Source organism: Crocuta crocuta, unplaced genomic scaffold (assembly GCF_008692635.1).
Source record: "Crocuta crocuta isolate KB4526 unplaced genomic scaffold, BGI_CrCroc_1.0 scaffold546, whole genome shotgun sequence".
NCBI lineage: Eukaryota > Metazoa > Chordata > Mammalia > Carnivora > Hyaenidae > Crocuta > Crocuta crocuta.
In genome coordinates, this window is record NW_027527441.1 from 4,494,341 (window position 1) to 4,521,363 (window position 27,023).

Here is a 27,023-nt window from a genome sequence, read left to right on the forward strand (position 1 = left end):
GGGATCAGACATACCCTTCTTCTGTGAACAAACAGAAAATTGGACAAAATAGGTAAACAACAGACACTGAGCAACAGGCAATATAGGACTCTTTCTATGTGGGACACTTTCCAGACAAAAGAACAGGGAGGAGAGTCCAGAGCAGAGCACTGAGTTAGGGAGACAGAGTTCAGAGCCAAAGACACAGAGGACCTAGAAACTGTGGGTGGTTTCTGGAGAAAAGGGAGCTACACAAGAAAGAAACTGAACAAAGAACAACTAGGGAATCCTCAGATGAACAATTCCTAGTGCTTACATACAGGGAAGAGGCATTAAAGGTCTGAAAAGTCACAGTAGAGATTCCTGTTGATCACCTGGGGCAGTCAGCAAAGACGCCAGAAGGACACACCTTATTATAGGGCTAAATTATTCCCAGAGTAAAGACTTCTAAAGACCTGCCCTAAGAAAGCTTAAAAACAAAGGCTTGGGGCACCCAGCCAGGTGGCTCAGTCAGCTGAACATCCGACTTCGGCTCAGGTCATGATCTTAGAGTCAGTGATTCGAGCCCCACATCAGGCTCACCACTATCAGCCTGTCAGAGCAGAGAGCCGCCTTCACATCCTCTGTCCCCGTCTCTCTGCCCCTCCCCCACTTGTGTTCTCCCAAAAAGAAACTTTAAAAAATAAAATATAAATAAATAAATAAATAAGGCTCAAAAGGTAAAAGGTAGTCTTCAGGTAACATAACTGCCTGACAAAGCAAAGCTTCTTTCTTTGAAGGAAAGCAAGCAAGTCCAACATTCAACAAGGTAGAATCACAATGTCCAATCAAAACTGTCAGCCATTAGGATAAAATGGGAAAATGTGACCCCTAACCAGGATAAAAATTATTTCATAAAAAAATAACTAAAATAATGTAATTAACAGATAAGCACACTAAAACAATCATTACAAATATGCTGAAGATGTTCAAATATTTAACAAATGTTCAAAGAAAACATGAATATGATGAGAGCCAAAATGGAAGATATTTTTAAAAAGAAACAAAAGGAACTTCTAGAGATGAAAAATACAATAAAATAAAGAATTCACAGGATGGGATGACAGACACTATCAAAGGGAAAAAAGTCAACTTTCAAAAAAAGGAAGTATTCAAACTGAAGCACAGAGAAAAAAGAATTAAGGAAACTATAAAAGACTGAAAGGGAAGAGAGCTACATGACCAATGACACAGGATTAACCTATGTGTATAAAGGCTACCAGAAGGAGAAAAGAGTAACAGGATGAAAAAAAAAATTCTAAATAAATTTTTTAAATTAGATGAAACTATAAGGCCACAGATCCAAAAAGCTCAATGAAACCCCAAACAGGATAGAGACAAACCACACTACAGATCATAATCTAATTTTTTTAATGTTTATTTATTTTTGAGGGGGACAGAGAGACAGGGTGTGAGCAGGGGAGGGGCAGCAAGAGAGGGAGACACAGAATCTGAAGCAGGCTTCAGGCTCTGAGCTGTCAAGACAGAGCCTGACATGGGGTTCAACCCCATGAACTGTGAGATCATGACCTGAGCTGAAGCCGGACACTCAACCAACTGAGCCACCCAGGCACCCCGGCACATCATAATGTAATTGTCGAAAACCTGTGATAGCAAAAATCTTTAAGTTGGCCGGTAGTGGCTAAAAAACAAACCTGCCTGTCTTTCCTAATACACACAGAATTTATCAGAACTACATTCCTCAAATCACTTATGCTTATTGCCTTCAGATATGATATGCTATAGCACTGACAAAGGTTAAGACGGTGGAGTTAATATACAATTGTAAATGACAGATTTCACTTTCTCTGTGAGACAAATTTTGTTCTATATAATAAGACCCAAAAGTGGCCAATTAACTGTATGTAGTAGGAGTGAGGACACCTGAATACTCTATCTAGACTTCATCTACCATCAGGAGATAATAGCTAAACTTAACTCTGCTTCTTTTAACCGCTGCAATGTATAATAGTTTAAAAAAAAAAAAAAAGACAGGTATAACAACTTCGAAGAAAATTCGAATGGAGTCTGTACTACTTCCCCTTATAAAATGCTTCAAGTGTCTTAGATTATATTATTGCAGAGTCCTAACTTAAGAAGCTAACGTTTTAAAATACTAACAGTCTGGGGGCACCTGGGGGTCTCACTCGTTAGGTATCCGACTCGATTTCACCTCAGGTCATGATCTCATGATTTGTGAGTTCAAACCCTGCTTGGAAGTCTCTCTCCCTCTCTCTCTCTCTCAAAATAAATAAATAAACTTAAAAAAAATACAGTCAGTTCTAATGTTCTTTTTAAGAATCATTTGCTATAATTGTTGCTAACTAAATGCAAGAGAGTTGATCACAACCATTATTCAATATTACTAGGTTGGTATTTTTAATGAAATATAATGGAGCATTTGGAGGTTGAATAATTCTTGTTTTTTTTGTCTTACATTGATGAAATTAACAACAGCTTCAACAGTTCTACATATCTGGGGGCACCTGGGTGGCTCAGTCAGTTGAGCATCCAACTCTTGGTTTCAGCTCAGGTCATGACCTCCCAGTCATGGGATCAAGCCCCATGTTGGGCTCTGTGCTGATAGCATAGAGCTTGCTCTCTCTCCCTCTCTCTCCCTCAACCCCACTCACACACACGTGCTCTCTCTCTAAAAATAAATAAAACAAACTTTGAAAAAATAGTTCTATACATCTGAATTACCAAAAGTAACAAAAATTTAGCAAAAGTAATAGAAAGGCTTATGAATGAACAAACAGGTACACATTATACCTTTAACCCAGTGTTTTAAGAGTTTTTTAATATAAAATTAGAACTTGTCAAGTGATATCCCACATGTAGAAATAATTATCTATAGAATATATCTTAACTGTAAAATTCAGTATACTTACAAATACTGTCATAACAGTTATCTTCAAATGAACCTAAGAAATTCAAATCTCTTACCTAATATCTTCTGATAGAAAAGAACAATCACTAGCTTCATAACTGTAAACAATTGATCCAGTGAACTCTAAGAAGGGGAGGTTGTCTTCAAAAACACTCCTCTGAATAGATGCCTTGAGTTAAACAAAATTCCACAAATAAAGTTCACATTAAATAAGAAATGCTCATGGAAATCATGAAGTTCAGTGAAACATTTAAATTATAGTTCTAAGTTTTATCACTAATGTTCTGAGATTTAATGAAGTCATAAGGACAATGTAACAAAAGTGGAACCATCCATAATAAAATTATTTTTCTAAAGAGCTTATTCGTAAGTTTGTGATCTTATATATTTTCATAAGAGCACTTATTTTATTAAAGTTTTTCTGTAATTAAATTTGTATTCTAGATGTAATAATGTTGACTTAAAATGCTGAAGACCAGCTGGTGGATACTGAATCTATGAAAACTTAAACTTGCTACCCACAAAAATTCACCACAGTAAATACTGTCTAAATTATCTAAATTAGAACATACTAGGAAGGCCAACCATACAAATGTGATAAAAAGATGAAAGTACAGCGCAAGAATTCCCATTTTGTAAAACTAGTTAAAATTTAACCCCATTCCACCATTCAATAACTAGTTATGGTTAAATCACACAACAGCAATTCTAATTAAAATAATGATGTGAAGTTTACAAGTGAAGACTGACTCATTTTATAGTGAAATTTACACTAAATTTCCTATCTGAAATAAGATGTAGGTTAAGCGCCTGACTCCTGATTTCCACTCAGGTCATGATCTCACCATTCAAGAGTTCTCCAGGAGTCTGCTTGAGATTCTCTCTCTCTCTCTCTCTCTCTCTCTCTCTCTCTCTGCCCCTCCCCCACTTGCTCATGCATGTTCTCTCTCTCTCTCTGTCTCCCTCCCTCCCTCCTTCTCAAAAATAAACTAAAAAAACAAAAGAAGAACTGGTGAACTGCATACCTTTCTTTCTCCTACAGGACATCTCTCATTCTGCATAGACATCCACTGAGGAAGTTTCCGCCGCTGTGGAGTTGTTTCCAATTTTTTTTCATTCATCTTTAATAGGCTCAAGTAGCAAACTCCAAAAAACAATTACTCTGTGAATAAATACAGTGCAATCTTTGAAAGAAAACTCAGAGAGAGAGGCTTGTGGATATGACTGAAGAAACAAACATGTATATTTAAAGTTACAGCATTTGGTCCACATATAGGTTTTAAGAGATGGAACTGAAAAACAAAAGGAAACAGGTATAACAGCTAGATCTAATAACTATACATTTAGTATTTCTTCTTTTAAAAATAAGTGAGCCAGTTTAACTGAGTTCAAAGGTTCTAGACACTTCAAAATCCTATTATTCTATGACTCTGATCCTTTCAAAGAATAATCTTTATCTCACTACCAAAGACAATCATTAGATGTATAAATTCTTATAAATTTTTGACATCTTTAATTTTCTTATCGCTCTCCTAAGATCTAAGTAAACTCAGCAAACTGTTGGACTTATTCACAAGTGTACTTGAAAAATGAATTTTTAGACAGAGAACAGCTTTTCTAGAGTAAGGGTTTTTTTTAATTAAGCTCCTGGCCTAGTAAGGGAACAAATTTCCCTAAGACTAAGTGTTTCACAGGGGATATTTTTAAAAATCTGTTACTAGCTTTGAGGACTCTTCCCAATGTAAACCACACTTCAAGAATAGTTATGGAAAATACAATGAATAGAAACATGATATATTCTTTTTGTTAATGGCAAATGGTACCATACCCTCATGTGACTTAACATACTAAATTAAAGTAGCTTTAAGTTCTTAATAAAATTTTTCCAAGTCCAACCTTAGTTTCTATTATCTCAAATTTCCAATAAAGGGGCAGCAGTTTTGAATATATACCTGAAGATTCTTATGATGAAACATGATGTTAATATGAAATAATCAAAGCAACTATCTATGATTTAGGGATAGCCTGTTATCTTCATTGATACTTGGCAATATAAACCCTGAAGAAATTAAACAGTATCAGCAGGTATCCATATTAATTGCTCATTTTCTCAAGCATGAACCCCCAAAACTGAGAATACTGATAATTTATAAAGGAAAATGTTTAGCGATTACTCTAGCAAAATTTTCTATATAGAACCAACTCCACCATTCTATTGCATTAGGAAGTAAAGGGTTAACCAAGGCTAGTAATACACTCTCCCTAATGGAAAAGGGTGAAATGAAAGACCTCAACAATGGGTCCGAATGAATAAAATACTAATGACATAAAACTAGATGACAGCCTTATAAACCTAACAATGGCATTTACTAGCAGATTAATACAAAAGAGTACCTATCTAGAAAGTGCTGTTCACAAGATATAGCTCACCTATCCTGACTGCTAATCATAAATCATAAATACGCCTGACATTATGGATTTATTAATTTATGGCTGTAAAATGGGGAGTAGTCAAGTAAGCTGTGTAATTAAGAGAATATAAAAGAGGAGTTCCAAAACCAAAACAATTTCTTTTGTGCAAAAAAAAAAGGGGGGGGGGGCTGCACACATTGCTCAAAACTGTTCTTTTAATCCAAAACCATAACATGTCCAATTGCAAAAGTAAAGGACATTTTTGGAATCTGTGTCTGACAGTTTCGGGTTCCTCCAAAAAAAGAATATGCCATCTGCACTTCGTGCTTGCCTGTATTTTTTGAATCATTAGCGAAGTTTTGACATTGGGTAAGATCTATGAATCACTGAATCAGAATGGACAACTCAAGTATGGGTGTTACCAGTTGTATTATATGTAATCAGATAAAACACATGAAATATATGTTTTAGTCACTATATAACATTTTACAACTATCAGTAGTTATTAATATGTGTCTCAAACTCAAACAGGAGAGTTAAAAGTTGATCTCAAAGTCTACTTTTATATATGTTCTGTTCTTAATCTTAAAATATTATCTTTATAAAGCTGAAAAACAAGTTTTTGCTACACACAGAGTAGATAATTTGCAACACTGCCAGAAATTTGAGGTTCCTGCAAATAAAGACAACTCTATAAAAACAACTACAATATCTTGTAATTTTGTAAGTAATTCATTCATACTACCCAAACAGAAATAAACTCCAGGAACTCTTCCCTACAGCCACCTATAACACTAAAATTGTTTTAATTTTAAATGCTTAGTTTTCAGATGTAAAATACTCTCTTTTACACAAAATTCTGTCTCCAGGCAAAGAATTTGAAAGTAAATTTGTTTACAAACCTAACATCTTTGTCAAATTTACTTAGCTCTCAGGACAGATAAGAAGTATACAGAAAATTAAGGCTTTAGAGTAATTTGCAACAGGGAAATTCTTCAAGATACATGAGGATTTTTTTTTAAGTTTATTGATTTATTTTAAGAGAGAGAGAGCAGGGGAGGGGCAGAGGAGAAAGTGGGAGAGAGAGAATCCCAAGCAGGTTCCACGCTGTCACCACAGAGTCCAATGCAGGACTTAATCTCAGGAACTGTGAGATCAGGACCTGAGCTGAAATAAAGAGTCAGAAACTTAACAGACTGAGCCACCATGGGGTCCCAAGATATATGAGGATTTTAATCATTGATCAAATTAAGGCTATTCTCCTGAGGGATCCAAGTCATTGATTAACAGAAGTTTTAATTTATATATTTAGTTGTTATGTTGTTGAGTATGAACCACTTTGACCCATCTTTCTGTAAAATGAAGTCTTTTCTTTTCATAACACTTTATCTTGTATTACTAAAGGACCTTAAATTCCTCTTTGAAATAAATACAGGGGGTCCCTAATTAACAATGGTTTGACAGGATTTTTCAACATTACAGCAATGCAAAAGCAATACATATTCAATAGAAATCACACTTCAGATCTGAACCTGGATCTGTCTCACACTAGTGGTATGTGGTATGATCCTCTGTGGGGATGCTGAGCAGCAGCGGTGAGCCCCAGTGCCCAGTTAGGCACACCATCATAAGGATAAACAACCAACACACCGACAACCATTCTGTAACCATGCAACCATTCTGGTTTTCACTTTCAGCACAATACTCCGTAAATTACATGAGATATTCAACACTTTATTATAAAACAGCCTTTCTGTTAGATGATTTTTGCCCAACTGTAGGCTAATGTAAGTGTTCTGAGCACATTTATTGTAAGCTAGGCTAAGTTATGATGTTTGGGAGGTTAGATGTAAGAAATACTTTTGGTCTGGGTGCCTGGATGGCTCAGTTGATAAAGTGTCTGACTCTTGGCTTTGGCTCGGGTCATGATCTCCCACATCAGGCTCTGTGCTGACAGTGCAGAGCCGGCATGGGATTCGGTCTCCCTCTCCCTCTCCCTGCCCCTCCCCCACTTGCTCTCGTTCTGTTTCTCAAAACATTAAAAAAAAAAATACTCTTGGTCTATCAGGAAAGTCCTAAGTCAAGAAGATCTGTAATATACCTTGATTTGGTTTGCCTTGGATTTTCCTATAATCAACCTGCTTACCTATCTACCATTATCTCCTACTTTTCAATCTTTATCACTTTTTGAAAGGCTGCCCTTAAATAATATACACTTGGGAATTTTTTTTTATTTTCCTATTTTTTTGTTTTGAATAGCCCAATTGAACATGTCTGTCTTTCAATAGGTTAATTCATCTCATTCACAGTTAGTGTAAGAATATGAGTTTTCTCTTTCATCTTACTTTGATTAGTATTTATTTTACTTACTTCAGTTTCTTCTTACTCTTTTTTCATTTTTTCTGATAGGCCGAAATTACCATTCATACATTTTCCCATAACCAGTGACAAAATTTCACTTTTTTTCCATCCTACTATTACCATACTATCTCAGCAAAATAACATAATATCCCTTCCCCACCAAGACTCTACATTTTCAAGGTCTCCCTTGAAAGACAAGTCAGTGTTTTTACTTCCCCACTCTTCCATATACTGTTTTTTGATATGATACGGTTTTAGTTACAGCTTATTAGTTTACTTACCATTGCTCTTCTATTCCAAGAATCCTTACTACTTTCTTAACATTTGTGTTATAAATTTTATCAGCCATTTTAATATAAGTGTATTTATAAATCTAAATATATATTTAAATATATATTGTTTACTATAGCCTCTTCTTCCCTTCATCTTACGCTTCCTGAATCTCAGTTCTGGNCAATAAGTGGCCTCTGCAATGCTCATCGCTCACCTTCCCTACCACCCCCAACTTTCCACCCCCATCAACCCTGTTTGTTCTCTGTAGTTAAGAGTCTTATGATTTTGTCTCCTTCTGTTTGTATCTTATTTTTCCTCCCTTTCCCCTATGTTCATCTGTTTTGTCTTAAATTCCACCTATGAATAAAATAATATATCTGTCTTTCTCTGACTGACTTATTTCGCTTAGCATAATAAAGAGAACTCTTCAAATTATTTTCTTCAGGTAGAATATGTAGGTTATAATAAACTCTGATCCCCTGCATATGTGACAATATATTTTTTCAAATAGGAGAATGATGTGTTGGTTGAGTACAACAGTCTCTCAGTAGTCTATAAATATTCTCTTATTGTCTTCTACCTTTTAATGTTGTAAATAAGAAATCATTGTTTCCCTGATGCCTTTTCTCTTATGGGTAATCTCCATTTCCCACCTAGGAGCTTGAAAGATGTTCACGGATGTTTGTATTTTAAGGTGCCTAAGTGTAAACTTTATTCTCCCTGGGATCAGGACTCCTTTGCACATCTTTTTCTTAAAATCAGAAATATTTCCCCTCATTATAAGTTGACTTGTATCCCTGCCCCCAAAAAAGATATGATGGAGTTATGACTTCCAGTAAGTGCTTCAGCATGTGGCTCTTTATTTGGAAACAGTGTTTACAGCAGTAAATCAAATTTTAACAAGGTTATTACAGTGGTCTCTAATCCAAACTAAGTGGTGTCCTTATGAAAAGGGGAAATGTGGACACAAAGATAGGAATGCATGTGAAGAAACACAGGGAGAAAGAGTCATCTAGAGATGACTAGATCTGAAACAGATCCTTCCTCCACAGCCCTCAGAAGGTAACAGCTCCACCAACAACTGGATTTCGGTTTCGTCTCCAAAACTACGAGGACAAATTTCTGTTTATTATAAATTAAATCACATAAATTTACTATAAATTAAATCATAGTTTGTAGTACTTAACTGTGGCACCTGCACTAAACCAATATACCCCTATCCCTAGTTACTGATTGCCATTATTTATTCCTTTTTTCCTTCTACAGCATTTATTCACATGCTGGTGAATTTCTTGCCTGGATTTCTTCTCCTAGACTCTATTTTTTTTCCCTCTTACCAACTTTTTAATTTGAAGATGCTTCTTCCACTTGACTTCCAAGATGCTAATTTCACTCTCAATGGTGCTAGTCCTCTTTCAGTTTGTCTACTGGATTTTTATAATGCTAAGACTGTTAGCTCCAGAAACTTTCTTTGTGCTCTAGTTGAGTCTCCCTAAATGTGTTCATTATTTCTTTCTTTGTAAAAGTTACAACATAGTTCAAATATCTGTTTGGATAGGAATCTCCTATTCTAGACGTTCTTTGGCCTTCTTTCCACGGATGCTGGCATCCTTAGTTGGGCTGTTATTATTTTTCTTTGCTTGTAAAGCTCTATTTACCATCAGCAGTCATCTGCTCTTAGGATCCCTCAGGAAGTTGTGAACAGGACAAAGACTGTTAGGTCTTGCAATGAAGTATTAGGAGGCAATTCTTCTTCTTTTTTTTTTTTTTTAAATGTTTTATTTATTTCTAGGAGAGAGAGAGAGAGAGACAGCGTGAGCAGGGGAGGGTCAGAGAAAGAGGGAGTCACAGACTGAAACAGGCTCCAGGCTCTGAGCTGGCAGTCAGCACAGAGCCCGACGCGGGGCTCGAACCCACGAACCGCGAGATCATGACCTAAGCGAAAGTCGGACGCTTAACCGCCTAAGCCACCCAGGCGCCCCAGGAGGCAATTCTTCTAGTCAGAGGTCTCCTAGGTTGTAATCTCAAGACCTAGCCCACCAGCACACTGAGCTTACGAAGTCCTCTAAGACAAGAAGATCGAGTAGGCGTCCTAGGACCAGTTGTTCAGTTCACTCAACAAATACCTATTTTGTTTTCAGCTACATTTGTTCTACCACAGTAATTCTACTGAGTATTTTATTTAGGGAATTATGTTTTAATTCCCTTCTTACCCTGCAATTTTCCTTTTCAACTATTTTCGGTTCCTTCATTAATGCAACTTCCTGTTGAATCGATTTTTAAAAAATTTTTTTAACATTTATTCATTTTTGAGAAAGAGACAATGTGACCGGGGGAGGGGCAAAGAGAGTGAAACACAGAATCCGAAGCAGGCTCCAGGCTCTGAGTTGTCAGCACAATATGCCAATAAAAGAGGGAAAGGTGTTTGTTTGTTTTTTAAATGAACAACCAAGCCTACATTTTTTTATACTATAGAATAAGAGTTAGCCAACTTTTTCTCTAAAGAGTCACACAGTAAATATTCTAGTCAGACATTGTGGCACAAATGCCATAAGTCATAAGTAATACTTATATAATCACAGTTATGTTCTAATAAAACTTTAAAGACAATGAAATCTAGATTTATACAAATTTCACCAAAACCTTCTTCTTTTGATTTTTTTTCAGCTTCTTAAAAATGTGAAAACCATTTAGCCCATAGTCAGTACCAAAGCAAGCAGCAAATCACATGTGCCCCACCACAAGTTAGCCGACTCCTGACAAAACACAAACAAAATGGTGGAAGATTGGAAAATGTCCAATGCTACTGGCATGAACAACTACAGCTATTTTTTAATCACCATAATACACTGATAAAATACTTAAGACTATAACTTCTTAGTAAAACCTTTTTGATATATTACTTGCAAAATGAAATTCATGATAGTGGAATGAGTGGGCTTACTACAGAGGGTTAGTAATATTAGCCAATAAACCATTGAGATTATCTCCCCAAATTATGAATGTTTTAAAAAAAATTCACCTTAAACGATTTTATTTGATATCAATTAGATAATAGGACAAGCTGTCTACTGAGGGCAGTTCAAATGCCTTTTAGCTCATGGCAATAGAAATACAACTATAAGATTTAAGATTAAAGTTAGACCAAATATGGGAAAATTAAGACCAACTGCATCCCATATTAACTAGAAGGGATAGCTTTTTAATCACCTAGCTTTTAAATCACACTCTACTTCACTCTGTCAGAGTAGAAATTCATCTCAAGAGTACAACATTTTGGGCACTTGGGTGCCTCAGTCGGTTAAGTGTCCAACTCTTGACTATGGCTCAGGTCATGATCTCACAGTTTGTGAGTTCAAGACCTACATGGGGCTCTGAGCTGATGGTGCAGAGCCTGCCTGGGATTCTCTCTCCCTTCTCTCTACCTCCTGCTCTCAAAATAAATAATAAACTTTAAAAACAAAAAAAGACAACACTTTTCCACTTAGAATGCTATGATCTTCTAGAGAATGAACAAACTAACTCTGTTTCTTAGAAAGCTGGGTTTCAGTGGAGCAGCTCAGAGATGCCTTTGTTCCTAAAACCTTTAACTAAGCTAAGGAAATTAATACTACTGTTACCATGGTAACTGACTTGCCTAACTGCTTGAGGGCTAAACTGAATAAAAAAGGTATCCCAGCTTTCTTGAAAAGTGTTAAAAAATAAATAAATAACACTGTTATTACATGATACCTCCAGATAACCATTTCACATCCAGGAAAAAATTTTTAGCAAGTAGTTCAGTGTTAAACTGATAGGCAATTATACTGTTTAATCTGAACAAAATTTTACCTACTATCTAAAATGGTTCACTTCTATTTGTTCAAAATATGTAAAGGCTAATCTGATAAAATGTTTTTATAAATTTAGATTATTTAGTCAAAAATCAAGAATGTTTATAATGACTCTGAAATTTGCTAACCAAATGTCATAAAAGAATAGTCATGGTATGAGGCACCTGGGTGGCTCGGTTAGTTAAGCGTCTAGCTTCAGCTCAGGTCGTGATCTCATGGTTCATGAGTTCAAGCCTTATATTGGGCTCTGTGTTGGCAAGTTAGAGCCTGGAGCCTGCTTCAGATTCTGTGTCTCCCTCTCTCTCTGCCCCTCCCCAGCTCGGACTCTGTCTCTCTCTCTCTCACTCAAAAATAAATATTAAAAAAAATTTTTTAAGTAGTCATGATATATAAGCTGTAATTTCAATTTCTCACTTTGGGCATTTATGCAAATTTTACAAATAGCCATTAAGTTTCAAAATACTTCTGAGGAAGAAAACTCTATGACCATCGCTGTATAATAAAGGAATTTCTATCACAAAGGAAAATTAATAACAAAGACTAACTGATTTTGCAAAAGTTAGCAGACTGCTCTCGTATTAAAAATACTATTACGAAGGGGAGCTTGGATGGCTCAGTCAGTTAAGCATCTGACTCTTGATTTCGGCTTAGATCATGATCTCACGGTTTGTGAGATCAAGCCCTGCCTCAAGGCTCTGTACTGACAGGATGGAGCCTGCTTGGGATTCGCTCTGTCTGCCCCTCAGCGGCTCACACTTTCAAGCCAGGCACCTGTGTGCTCTCTCTCTCTCTCTCAAAAATAAATTTTAAAAAAACATTTAAAAATTCTGGGTTTGATCTCTTTTTATTATGTTACATGTTTTCTAAACAACTGTAACCTTACTCTTTGAGTATGACTATACTTACCAATATACTAGCAGCGAGTTTATAGATATACATACACATGCATTTGTATACACATATACCCAATCTATAATTCATTTTAGAAGATATAATTTATAAGGTATTCTTCTTTACTGTTTTTGAGAATTCCTTCTACTTTTCAATGTACTGCTAGGAATAGGAGGGGGCAGAGGAAAACAAGAGAAACTAAAGAATTCATGACAAAGCCCTCATTAAATCCCTAATTAAAGAGGCTTTCAAGACTTTCATTAATCTATTGCTAGACTTCTGCTAATCTTAATTTCCTCCCAAATAATCCAGGCAAGCAAACTAGAAAAGCTAAATAAAACCACCAATTAGCATCTGGTTTGGCTATAGTAAGTTACTGAAATTTTAAAAATAGAATGTTTTTGTGAAAGACCTATTTCTTTACTATAGATATTCACCAAATTTTCATAACTGTCAAATGTTATAATACAATTCATATTAATAAAGTATAAATAAAAATTTGTATTAATAAAGGCAATCGAAATAAAGTATAAATGAAACCAATCAAATAAATATAATAAAGTGCCATTAAAACGCTAGCAACAGGGGAAAGGATAAAGCCTCATTCTATGCTGTGTCATTGTGAGAAGTCGCACTGCCCATAAACCAGGAACACGACTTGACCTGAACTGAATCCATAGCTCAGTGAAGTGCTTTATAACTGAATCTCACTATCCAACTGAATAATTCATTATTTTTAATGAATTTCCTCTGTTCTGTAAGTAGCTACAGCCAGTCAGCTGAAATCAACCATTATAAAAATGGGAGAAACTGCGGAGAAAGTTTTCAAGTAAGTCAGTTTAAAACCTGCTTAGGCTGCCTGTTTTCCCTTTTACATTTATTACTGTTATTTCATATGGTCTGAGATGAAATTTTATAGGACTCATTCTCAAGTGTACATTGATGGCTGTCTACCCACCATCCATTCCATCCTGCACCCTTTTCACAGTACCATATCTTTAATTTAGTAAAGACTAGTTATTTACCCACAAAGCCAGTATGCTTTGGAAAGCGGCCCTTACTCCCAGCTCCCATGAGAAACCCAAGTGATCTGAAGGTAATTCCATTCCCTTTGTGACAATGATTCAGAAACTCAGGTTAAACTCAAGGTTACTCAGGTTAAAACCCAGGCATTCCCCCAAATTTGGCTTCAGAATAAAATATACAACTTAATTTAGGCCAATGAGACACAAGAAGAGGGTTCCTGAAAATAATACTGTCTTACACTGGTAAGAAAGTGATTTGAAGAGACACCCTCTATTTGAGAATGTGAAGCCTAGGCCGTCTACAGCCATTTTGCCACTACAATGGAAGTCTCCTTGAGGAGAAAGCCATCTTAAATAGAAATCCAACACACGAAAGAATGCAAAGATGAGAATGGAGTCACAGTCAATGGACAAAGCCAATCTAGCTAGTCAGCCCTGCCTTAGGTAGGTAACTAACAAACTCTAGGTAACTCACAAATATAACTTAAAATAAAATTGTGTGGTTAATCCTTTTCTTTAACTCCTTATCTTAAATAATAATGAACCATAAATAAACTTTGTAGCCAAAGTGTACAATAACAATAGTTTCATAACTTCATATATAGAGTTTTGAAACCTTTTAAAATAAGAATAAGAATCAAAATAACAGTAAATAGCAATTTAACAGAAACTTACAGCAACTAAGTGCGAGCAATATTTAACTTCAAAATGTAAACAAAGCTCTGCAATCCTCTGGATTGAAATTCAGCAGTGCCATATAGAAAGAAAAATGCATAGGGGCACCTGGGTGGCTCAGTCCATTAAGTATCCAACTTTGGCTCAGATCATGATCTCACAGTTTGTGGGTTTGGGCCTCACATGGGGCTCTCCACTCTCAGCGAGGAGCCCACGTCAGACCCTCTCTCTCCTTCTCTCTCTGCCCCCCCCACCAGTCATTCTCTCTCTCTCTCTCTCGCTCTCTCTCTCTCATGTAAATACAGAAATTTGACATATGATAAAGGAGACATTTGTCATCTTCAAGAAAGAACAAAGTACTCAGTGAAAGAGGCCAACAAACCTGTCTATAATTCTGATACACCACTGTCAGAAAAAATTTAAAAGACTAATCATATACAATATATCTGCAAAAGAAAAGAAACTGGCCTTATCATTTTCAAAGACATTTTGTAGAAATTATCAACATTTTAAATTGCATACCCTTTAAGCCTGCAATGATATCTATCCTATGGAAATACATGCATATATGCACAAATATGTACACATTATATCAGTCTGTAATAACAAAAATACTAGAAGCAATTAGTAGGGCAAATCAGCAAATAAACAATGACATATCCAAAAAAGAACTCAAACTCAACACCCAAAAACCAAAAAATCCAGTGAAGAAATGGGCAGAGGACATGAACAGACACTTTTCCAAAGAAGACATCCAGATGGACAACAGACACATGAAAAGATGCTCAACATCACTCATCATCAGGCAAATACAAATGAAAACCATAATAAGATACCACCTCATACCCATCAGATGGCTAAAATTAACAACTCAGGAAACAAATAGATGTTGCCAAGGACGTGGAGGAAGCACTATTGGTGGGAATGCAAACTGGTGCTGCCACTGTGGAAACAGTGTGGAGGTTCCTCCAAAAATTAAAAATAGAACTACCTATGCCCCAGCTATTGCACTACTAGGAATTTATCCAAAGGATACAAAAATGCTAATTTGAAGGGGCACATGCCCCTCAATGTTTACAGCAGTGCCATCAACAATGGGGAAATTATGGAAAGGGCCGAAATGCCCATCGACTGATAAATGGATAAAGAAGATGTGGTGTGTATATATATATGTGTATACATAATGGAATATTACTCATTGATCAAAAAGAATGAAATCTTGCCATTTGCAACAATGTGGATGGAACTAGAATGTATTATACTAAATGAAATAAGTCAATCAGAGAAAGACAAATAGATGATTTCACCCACATGTGGAATTTAAAAACCACAACAGATGAACATAGGGGAAGGAAAGGAAAAATAAAATAAGATAACAGAGAGGGAGGCAAACCATAAGAAACATTTATAGAGAACAAACTGATGGTTGCTGGAGGGGAGGTAGGTAGGGAGATGGGCTAAGTGGGTGATGGGCATTAAGGAGGGCACTTAGTTGGGATGAGCACTGGGTGTTATATATATAAGTGATGAATCAGTAAATTCTACTCCTGAAACCAATACTACACTATATGTGAACTAACTTGAATCTAAATTTAAAAAAAAATAAATTTTAAAAAGGAAATAAACAATGACAGATCCATAACACAGCATAATAAGCAATTAGTAAAAAAATAAAATAGAACTACATGTATTAAGATGACAACTTCTGGGGGCGCCTGGGTGGCTTAGTCGGTTAAGCGTCCGACTTTCGCTTAGGTCATGATCTCGCGGTNACTTCTGTAACATTGTACAAAGTCAAACAGGAAAAATTGTAAGTAGTAGTTACCATTTAAATTTTAAAATACAAAATGAGGGACACTTGGGTGGCTCAGTCAGTTAGGCATCCGACTTTGGCTCAGGACATGATCTCACAGCTGTGATCTTGACCCCTGCATCAGGCTCTGTGCTGACAGTTCAGAGCCAGGAACCTAATTCAGATTCTGTGTCTTCCCCCTCATCTTTCTCTGCCACTCCCCTCCAAAAAATAAACAAACATTAATAAAAACTTTAAAAAATACAAAATGAATTCAACTTAAAATTCAAAATACAAAATATAAATGCAAAGAACAATCCAGAAGAATCCATATCAGTTAATAGGGGTCCCTAAAGGAAAAGAATGGAATTGAAGTCAGGTATGTGAAGGGAGAGTTTTAAGATTCTATAGTTTGTTTCTCAACAACCATGTCTCTCTTTCCCGCCTGCCCTCCCTCCCTCCTATCTACCTCTTTCTTGCAATCTGAGAGTAATTTGAGCCTCTGTAAATAATGAAATCAATAGTGATTTATATTTTTCCAATTTGGGATCCTGAGGATAAACAAATTCTCATTTTTTAATAAAATCAAGAATGAGAGGAGTAAAAATAGGACGATTACCTTAACACTCGGAAAGAAGAAGGAAACAAACCCATTTCACCCTCCCCACCATACCCCCCAATGTATAACAGCAAAGCTTTTTCAATGGGAATAACTCCTCTCGAGCACCAGGAATGAAACCCAACTGTTTTAAGGTCTGTGGGGAAATTCCATTCTCCCTACCACATAACCAATTCAGGGGCAGGAACTATGTGTAGGTCTCATTCTCTGATCTCCATCCCCTGTCCATAACTATTAGATGCAGTGGTCCTCAGGATTCTCTTTACAATGTATAGCATGGGATGCTTTTGCTCCAGCTAGACATGAAGGGTGAAATATATTCCCATGGTTGAGGCACACAGCCATCTTACAGCCATATAAGAAATTGCCCCAAAAGCAAAGCACTTTGTTGCCTTCTTCATGGAAAAGGGACAAGCACAAGGCCAGAAAAATAGTCAGAGCTCTAACTGAACTTGCCTTCAGGCCACTCTATCTCAGGATGTGTCAATTAAATAGGCTAATAAACTTTTATCACTAAAGCCAGTTTAACTTGGGTTTTTCATTAGTTGCAATGAAAACATCCCTGTTGATGGGATGGAATAAGTAAAATCTAACACTACTTCTTGAACTGATTTTTTAAACACTATAAAGAATTCCATTTTCTTTATCATAATTTGTTTAACTATTCCCTATTGATGACAGGTTGCTTACAAGTTTTATCGAAATAATGGTCAATAAACACCCTTTGTGTATCTTTAGGCATTCATACTATTACTTGTATAGGATGGATTCCTAGACATGAAATTGCTAAGTCATGGAACACTACTTCTCTGCCACTTCCTTACCAATAAATTATTCACAACCCTGAGAGAGAAGAGAACCCAAAGAAGACTACACAGAAAGCCAGAAAAATGTCTATAGAAGATGCATTATAATAAGACTTTGGTGAAAGACTTCAAATTAACAACTGAGAAAAGATGCCATCCATCACCTGCCACTCTTATAAGAACACTTTGGTCAAAGAACAGAAGTCCATGGAGACTTATGGGTTGACTAGGAGTTGCAATATATCCATATGTAACTCAATATCTAACTTTTCAGTGTTGGGTATAGATCAAGTTGGTGAGATTTGAGTTGTATATTAATGGACCATTATCATCACCATCAGTATTATAACCACTTATATCTACATCCTACCTCTTTTCCTCTCTACTTGTCCAAGAGCTTACAATATTTGATGCAAAATTTCCAAAGACAGTGCCTCTTAGTTTTCTGACTAGCTCTCCAATTTTTCTTGCCTACGCCCTGCTCCACTCATTTGTTCCCATAGGGATGCCACGTCATTACCAATGACTGAATCCTCCCATGATCTCAATTCTAAGCATCTCTTTCTCCAATCTCCTATTTTTCAAATTCATTCCCTCTAGAAATTCAATTCAAACAATCCTTTGATCCAACTAGGACCTATAATCCAATGGTCCTACCTTTCCACTCTCTTCACTGCCACACAGTCCTTACTTCCCCCTTGACAGTTTAAACTACAAAATTATAACCACTTCCTTTCAAACTCCCTTGACTTCATTATTCTCTCCTGTTAAAACTCTCACCCTGCCTGAAGAAAACAAATTCTCTGTCTACTCTATGCGTGTACCTTTGCAGCTAACTGAATGCAGCAAGTGAAAACCCAACCATGCTGACTGGTCTCACCTTAAATTCATGACCACCAGGGCCACCTGGGTGGCTCAGTCGGTTAAGCATCCGACTTTGGCTCACATCATGATCTCACAGCTTGTGGGTTCGAGCCCCACATTGGGCTCTGTGCCATCAGCTTGGAGCCTGGAACCTGCTTCAGATTCTGTGTGTCCCTTTCTCTCTGTACCTCCCCCATGCATACTCTATCTCTCTCTCTCTCTCTCAAAAAATAAACACTAAAAAAAAAAAATTTATGACCACCAACTGTCTTCCTAGCAATTCTACAACTTTTCACTTGTCTATTTCCTAGCCTCTCCTCCTAAAATAAATATTTCATATCATTTCCTCCCTACTTAAACCTATCATAGCTCCTACCCTATCCTCACTTTCAGCTGACCACACCTTACTTCAGATTTCACTGAAAATAAAACCAATTAAAAAAGAACTTCCATATGTTCTTACCCTGAAATATATTCACATAACTAGGAGTGAAAGGAACTTCCTAAACATGATAAAAGGCATTTATAAAAAATCCACAGCCGGGCACCTGGGTGGCTCAGTCAGTTAAGTGTCCAGCTCTTAGTTTTGACTGAGGGCATAATCACAGGGTGAGTTTGAGCCTGCGTGGTATTCTTTCTCTCCCTCTCCCTCTGCACCCCACCTCAAAATACATAAATAACCTTAAAAAAGTTCACAGCTAATATATTCAATGGTGAAAGACTGACAGTGTGGAACCTGCTTGAAATTTTCTCTCTCCCTCTCTCTCTGCCCTCCCCCACTCACTCTCTCTGTATTTCAAAATAAATTTTTAAAAAGTTAAAAAAAAAAAAAGCAAGGCACAGAGATACCCACTTTCACCACTACTATTCAACACTGTTTTGGAAATTCTGACCAGAGAAATTAGACATAAAATAATAAACAAATAACATTCAAATTGGAAATGAAGAATTAAAACTATCTCTATTCACAGATGACATGACCCTACATAAAAATCCCAAGGAATCCATAAGAAATCTACTAGATCTAATAAGAAAGTCAGCAAAGTTGTAGAATACAAGATCAACACACTAAAAGTCAGCTGTGTTTTCTACACTAGCAATGAACAATCTGAAAATAAATTATGGAAGTAATTTCACTTATAATAGCATCTAAAATAATAAAATAAAATACCTAAAAGCAAATCCAAAAAGGTGAAAAACTTGTATACTGCCAAAACATTGCTGAAAAAGATTTTTAAAATACCAATTAATGGAAAGACATCCATGTTCATAGATAGAAACACTTAACATTGACAAGGTGCCGATACTACCCAAAGCAAACTACAGACTCAATGTAACATCTACCAAAATTCCAACAGCCTTTTTTCCGAAAAAGCCAATCCTCAAATTCATACGGAATTCCAAGGGCCTTGAACAGCCATAACAGTCTTCAAAAAGAACAAAGTTGGAGACCCACACTTCCCAATTTCAAAAGAGACTACAAAACTACAGTGATCAAAACACTGTGGTACTGGCATAAGAATAAAGAAATAGATAAGTGGAGTGCTCACTTCGCCAGCACATATACTAACATATATAGATCAGTGGAATAGAACTGAGCTTCCAGAAATTAATTCTTACATTTATGGCTAACTGATTTTTGACAAGGATACCAAGTCCATTCAGTGAGAAAAGAAGTTCTTCAACACAATGTTGAGACAACTGGATTTCCACATGCAAAAAAAAGTGAAGTTGGACCTTTACCTCATACCATATACAAAAACCAACTCAAAATATATTGATTCAGATAAGCGAGTGCTCACTTCGCCAGCACATATATTAACATATATAGATCAGTGGAATAGAACTGAGCTTCCAGAAATTAATTCTTACATTTATGGCTAACTGATTTTTGACAAGGACACCAAGTCCATTCAGTGAGAAAAGAAGTTCTTCAACACAATGTTGAGACAACTGGATTTCCACATGCAAAAAAAAGTGAAGTTGGACCTTTACCTCATACCATATACAAAAACCAACTCAAAATATATTGATTCAGATATAAGAGCTAAGACTATTAAAAACTCTTAGAAGAGGGGCGCCTGGGTGGCTCAGTCCGTTAAGCGTCAGACTTCGGCTCAGGTCATGATCTCACAGTTCGTGGGTTCAAGCCCCGCATCAGGTTCTGTGCTGACAGCTAGCTCAGAGCCTGGAGTCTGTTTCAGATTCTGTGTCTCCCTCTCTCTCTGACCCTCCCCTGCTCACACTGTCTCTCTCACTCTCTCTCTTTGAGAAATAAATAAAACATTAAAAAAAAAACCTCTTATAAGAAAACACAGAAGTAAATCTTCATGACTTTGGACTTGGGAACAAATTCTTAAACATGACAACAAAAGCACAAGCAACAGAAGAAAAAATAGATACACTGAATTTTATCAAAATATAAAACTTTTATGGATAAAAGAACATCATCCAAAAGTGTAAAGACAATCCACAGAATGGGAGAAAATATCTGTAAATCATATTTATGATAAGTGTTTAATAAAGAGAATATACCATAAAGATCTCATATAACACAATAACAAGAAGATAAACAGCTCAATTTAAAAATGGGCAAAGGGACTGTCATCACCCCTCATCCCAGCCTTCCTCTAACCCCCGCCCTACTCATCTCCCCTTCTCTTTCCAGCACCCTCACCCTTGGGGCTGGAAGAACTGCTTGTGGACACACCAGAGGTGTAAACAAGGCAAGAGAGAGAGGTACTGAGCTTCTAGACAGACAAGGACTCCCTATCTCCACCCGCAGACACCTTATCCTGCTGCCCAAAGTGGAGACAGAAGCCCTGGGACTGGGTCGGTCACATGGGCAACAGGGGCAGATGCCAGAAAATGTGCAAGTGTCTCAATTTAAAATGCTGAATTACCTCTATGATGAAGATCTTGAAGACCTCTGTCCAGTGTGTGGCCATAAAGTATTTGGATACCATTATGGGCTCCTCACCCATGAAAGCCGCAAAGGGTTTTTTAAGCACAGTCCAAAATAAGAAAAGGTACACATGTATAAAAAACCAGAACTGCCAAACTGATAAAACACGGAGAAAGCGTTGTCCTTACTGTCAAAAATGTCTCTGTGTTAGAACGAAGCTAGAAGCTTGGAAGGGCCAACGAAATGTGCAGGGAAGGAATAAATCTGGACCAATGTACAAGAGACATGTCCTTAAAACAACACAAAAAAAGCCCTCATCCAAGCCAGTGGACTTAAGCTAAAAGCCATGCCCTCTGAGCTCACCATCTCTCTGCAATTCAGAACATCCATTCTACTTCCAAAGGCAGACTTCTGAACCATGCTGCCTCGCCTCCTACTGACTATGACAGAAGTCTCTTTGTAACATCCCCATTAGCATGACAACATCACCTCAATGCAGCCTGCAAGGTTACCAAACACATGTCAGTCGCCTAGCCAGGCCATCAAGTACCCAGACCCCTATACCAGCTCATGGACCTCAATAATGGGTTATATTTCTCCATGGACAATTACCAGACAAGCTCCCCAGCAAGCATCCCACATCTGATACTGCAACTCATAAAGTGTGAGCCAGATGAGCCTCAAGTCCAGGCCAAAATCATGGCCTATTTGCAGCAAAAGGAAGCTAAGCACGTTTGGGCTTATGTGCAAAATAGCTGATCAAACCCTCTTCTGCACTGTTTTGACTGGACCAGGAGTAGTAACTTCTTCAGAGAACTTAAGATATGTGACCAGCTATTACAATTTATGATACCCCTTTCAAGAGAGACCTAACTCTGTTCCTAACTAAAATATTCTTGGTGCTGAAAACACGTTTTCCTTACTTTTTTTCTTTATATGATTTACAGAGTTAGAAAAATCTTATGACTTTGACATTAGGACTATCAAGCTTAAGTTTATGGTACTTTCATTATATGTAGTTCTTAGTTTGGGGGAAGGGACAGTATTTCATGTAAACTATAGGAAATTTGGGGTTTTTTTTCTGAATAGCAGAATGTCTTTACTTATTCCCATTAACTCAGGTGGTTTATGGCTAGAAAATTTGTTTATGTGAACCAGCAACCTAGGGAACTTCTTAAAAATTACCAAGTAAAATGTTAGGATGGTGCCAACTTAAAAGAAAATATACCAACATTTAGTTGTGTTTAGACCCTAAAGAGTGAAAATTATACCACTGATTAGTAGTATCAAATAGGTCTTTACCAGCTGTTTACTTTGACAATTGGCTGGTAAAGCCTTTGTTTTCAGAGCTGATTCTAAAGGATGTTTACTGTCATTGGATGGGAATTGGGCAAATGGTGAGTGCTAATCTACTTGGCCCCAGTTTTAGTTCTTATTATCTATGTCTATGGTTGATTTTAATGGAATGTTACATTGTAAACACAGTTCTTATTTGTATAAGGATCTCTCTTTAACTACATAATTATTTTATTTCCTGAAACTCAAGACTGAATTAATGTGGGAAAGTGATATAGAAGTTGGAATCTAAAAGTAGCTACCAAAGCACATTTGGCAGTCAGTGGTTTCATTCTCTGTTTTAAGAACAAAGTAAATCCGGGATTTGATTTCTCAGTGTATCTGTTACAAAATCAATTTCTCCCTTTTCCAGTCATGGGGGTAGATGTGGCTACAAAATATCTGTGGCTTCTGATCACCTAGGACTTTTGGAGGAAATTTACAACTCTTTGAGAGAAAGACAATACAAAGCAGACTTTTAAGGTAAAGGGTGAATGTTAAAAACTGTGTAGATGGACCAGGGAATATGGAAGTTGTGTGCAAATGGAAGATAGTGCTTTTCATAGCAGTCTTCATTAAGCACTGTGGTTTGTACAGGGAAACAAAAAAGCTACCTAAACGGATCCAACTAAGTTGATAGAATACAACCACCGTGCTGTTAAGACTATTGACATATCCAGCTCTTTACTCTTTTGTCCTTTATCGCTCCATTTAAAGATGGCTGAAGGTGGACATAGATACCAAGCTGCAGAGGACAAGACGAATGCACTGAGTGAGCATGGTCAGGCCAAATATTTTCTGAGTATGTAATCACTCTGTGATAATCAAAGTGTTTTTCACTAATAACAAACACAAAAATGGGTGGCTCCGTCAGTCAAGTGTCTAGCTCTTGATTTCAGCTCAGGTCATGATCTCACAGTTCATGAGTTCAAGGTCTACATTGGGCTCCCCACTAACAGTAAGGAGCCTTCTTGGGATTCTCTCTCTCCCCCCCCCCCCCACCTCCCGCTTGCTCTCTCTCTCCCTCTCTCTCAAAATAGTAAGTTTAAAAAAAAAAAAAAGAAACTTCCTGCTGTTCTTACATTCACAATTTTGTCTTTAAGAGACAGGTAAGGTATTGGAAATGAAAATGAAAATGATAATTTTAGGTACAACTGAAAGTTTATGAAATGCAAAAGTGAGGAAAGCACAACTGACATTTGCAGGCAGATGGGCTCACTTAGGGTTACAGCCTCACTACTTAATAACTGTGTCTTCCTAGACAGGACATCAATCTCTGAGCTTTAGTTTTCTCGTCTGTAAAACTGCACAGGTAGTGTTTATGGTGCTGGGAGGCATGGAGGGAATAACAATACTTTGACTGAAGAGGCTTTACAAGGAATAAATAAGAGTATGTGGGCAAAATATCTACTACTGGGAGCCTGGCATACATTTTACACTCAATAAATCAGTGTTATTTAAAAAATAAATAAAGGGGCACCTGGGTGGCTCAATCGGTTAAGCATGCAACTCTTGATTTTAGCTCAGATCATCTCACAGTTCATGCAATTAAGCCCCACCACCAGGCTCTGCATTGATAGCATGGAGCCTGCTTGGAATTCTCTATCCCTCTTTCTCTCTGTCCCTTCCGTGTGTGCTCTCTCTCAGTCCAAATAAATAAATAGGGGCATCTGGGTGGCTCAGTTGGTTAAGCATCCAACTTTGGCTTAGGTCATGATCTCACCATTCAAGAGTTTGAGCCCTGCATAGGGCTCTGTGCTGACAGCTCAGATCCTGGATCTGCTTCAGATTCTATCTCCCTCTCTATCTGCCCCTCCCCCACTTACACTCACGTCTCTGTCTCTCTCAAAAGTAAATAAACATCAAAAAATTTTTCAATAAATTAAACAAACGTAAAAAAAATGGGCAAAGACTTGAACAGACATTGTTCCAAAGAAGCTATACCAAACAGCCAATAAGCACATGAAAAGATGCGCAACATCATTAGTCACTAAGGAAATGCAAATCAAAACCACAATAAGGTATCACTTCACTTCACCACCTAGGATGGTTGTAATAAAAATAAGAATTATGAGAAAGAAGAAGAAAATTATTTGGAGAAGATATGGAGAAACTAAAACTCCTGCCACAAGGCTGATTAAATGTAAAACAGTGCTGCCAATATGGTTGGGCATAGTTCCTCAACAAGTGAAACACAGAATTACACGTGATCCAGCAAGTCCACTCTTAGATATATACTCAACAGAATTGGAAACAGGAACTCGAGCAGATATTTGTAAGCCAATGTTCACTGCCGCATTATTCACGGTAGCCAAAAGTGGAAAATACCAAGTGTCCATTAACACATGAACATAAAATGAAATATAAGCACACAATCAAATATTACTCAGCCATAAAAAAATTATTTTTTTAATGTTTATTTATTTTTGAGAGACAGACAGAACGTGAGCAGGGAAGAAATAGAGAAAGAAGGAGACAGAATCCAAAGCAGGCTCCAGGCTCTGAGCTGTCAATACAGAGTGTGACATGGGGCTCAAACCCATGTACCAGGAGATCATGACCTGACACTTAACCAAATGAGCCACCCAGGCATCCCAAAAGAAATTAAGTTCTGATACATGGTACAACATGAATGAACCTTGAAAGCATTGTGCTAAGTGAAATAAGCCAGGTACAAAAGCACAAATATTTTTTAAAAATTAAAATTAAAAGATGTTTAAGAGCTAAAAGATTATATGCTTCCAGAATGAACATATTCAAGACAGAGATTATATTAAAGGTTACCAGGAGCTAGGCAGAAGGGGCAATGGGGAGTTATTGAATAACCAGTTAGACTTTGTTTGGGGTGAAAAAGTTTCAGAAATGGTGGTGATAGGGGCACCTGGGTGGCTCAGTGCGTTAAGCACCAGACCAGCTCAGGTCATGATCTCAGGGTTGGTGCCTTCGAGCCCTGTGCCAGGCTCTGCTGAGAGCCTGGAGCCTGCTTCAGATTCTGTGTCTCCCTCTTTCTCGGCTCCCTCCCACCCCCAACTTGCGCTCTGTCTCTCTCTCCCTCTCTCAAAAAAATGAATAAACATTAAAAAAAATTTTTTAAATAGCAGTGATGGCTGTGCAACATAGTGAGTGTAGTTAATGTCACTGGATCATACACTTAAAAACTGCTACACTGGCACATTTTGTTACATATATTATGCCAGTGTTTTCTATTTTTTTGATGTTTGTTTATTTTTTTTAAATTTTTTTTTGATGTTTTATTTATTTCTAGGAGACAGAGAGAGAGACAGCGTGAGCAGGGGAGGGTCAGAGAGAGAGGGAATCACAGACTCTGAAACAGGCTCCAGGCTCTGAGCTGGCAGTCAGCACAGAGCCTGACGCGGGGCTCGAACCCACGAACCGCGAGATCATGACCTAAGCGAAAGTCGGACGCTTAACCGACTAAGCCACCCATGCGCCCCTATGTTTGTTTATTTTTTGATAGAGAGAAAGAGCACAAGCCAGGGAGAGGCAGGGGGGTGGGGACAGAGGATCCAAAGTAGGCTCTGCACTGATAGGCTATCGGGGCTGGAACCCTTAAACTGTGAGATCATGACCTGAGCCAAAGTCGGAGGCTCAACTGACTGAGCCACGCAGGCGCCCCTTACCAGTGCTCATTAAGATGATGTGGTTTCCCTGACAAAACTCTCAAACAGCTTCCCACTTCCCTCAGAATGAAAACCCAAATTTTCAAAATACCCTACCAGGTCCTACACTATCTGTCCCCTGCTCTTTCCTGTCTGACTTTATCTCCTACACTTGCTCCCTTACTATCTCATTCTGCTTTAACTTACTGGCCTCCTAGACTGCTCTTTGAACACACCAAACAGGCTTCCTCATGGCCTTTGCACTTTCTTTCCCCCAGATAGCCACAGAACTAGCTTTCCTTCAGCTCTTTACTCAAAAATTACCTTTTCAGGGAGGCCTTCCCTGACAAGCTATTGTAAAACTGCAGCGTCTTACTCCCAACCAGTGTCACCATGCCTCTGTATTTTTCTCCAAAAGATTTTCAACATCCGACCGACTGGGCATTTGACTTATTACCTAGCTCCAAAATGGAAGCTCCATGAGCAGAAAGATTTGCGTCCGTTTTGTTTAGTGTTGGTATCCCCAGAGCCTAGGGGAGTGCCCAATAAAGATCTGTTGAATGAATACAAGAAGACCGCTCTTCAATGACACCACAATCTAAAATGCCCGATCCGCAGCAATATCCCTACAAATTAACATACCGAATTATACAAAACCTGAAGGACTAGGACTTAAAGACTGCTAAATAAGTATCCTAAGGGTT

At 37.5% G+C, this 27,023-nt stretch overlaps 1 protein-coding gene across 5 annotated transcripts in view; it reads right to left on the bottom strand.

Annotated features, from left to right (window-relative positions):
* Positions 1-27,023, bottom strand: part of WRN (WRN RecQ like helicase) — a 131,926-nt gene that overhangs the window by 104,195 nt on the left and 708 nt on the right. For 3 of the 5 annotated variants that reach the window (XM_077760813.1, XM_077760793.1, XM_077760819.1), the window contains exons 2-4: positions 26,777-26,872; positions 3,934-4,070; positions 2,965-3,077 (exon numbers count right to left, since the gene is read on the bottom strand). In XM_077760813.1, coding sequence (XP_077616939.1) covers positions 2,965-3,077; positions 3,934-4,029 — 209 coding nt within the window. In that variant the 5' untranslated portion in view covers positions 4,030-4,070; positions 26,777-26,872. Of the gene's footprint in view, positions 1-2,964; positions 3,078-3,933; positions 4,071-9,612; positions 9,743-26,776; positions 26,873-27,023 lie in introns of all 5 variants that reach the window. The other 2 variants (XM_077760800.1, XM_077760808.1) reach the window with 2 other exon arrangements.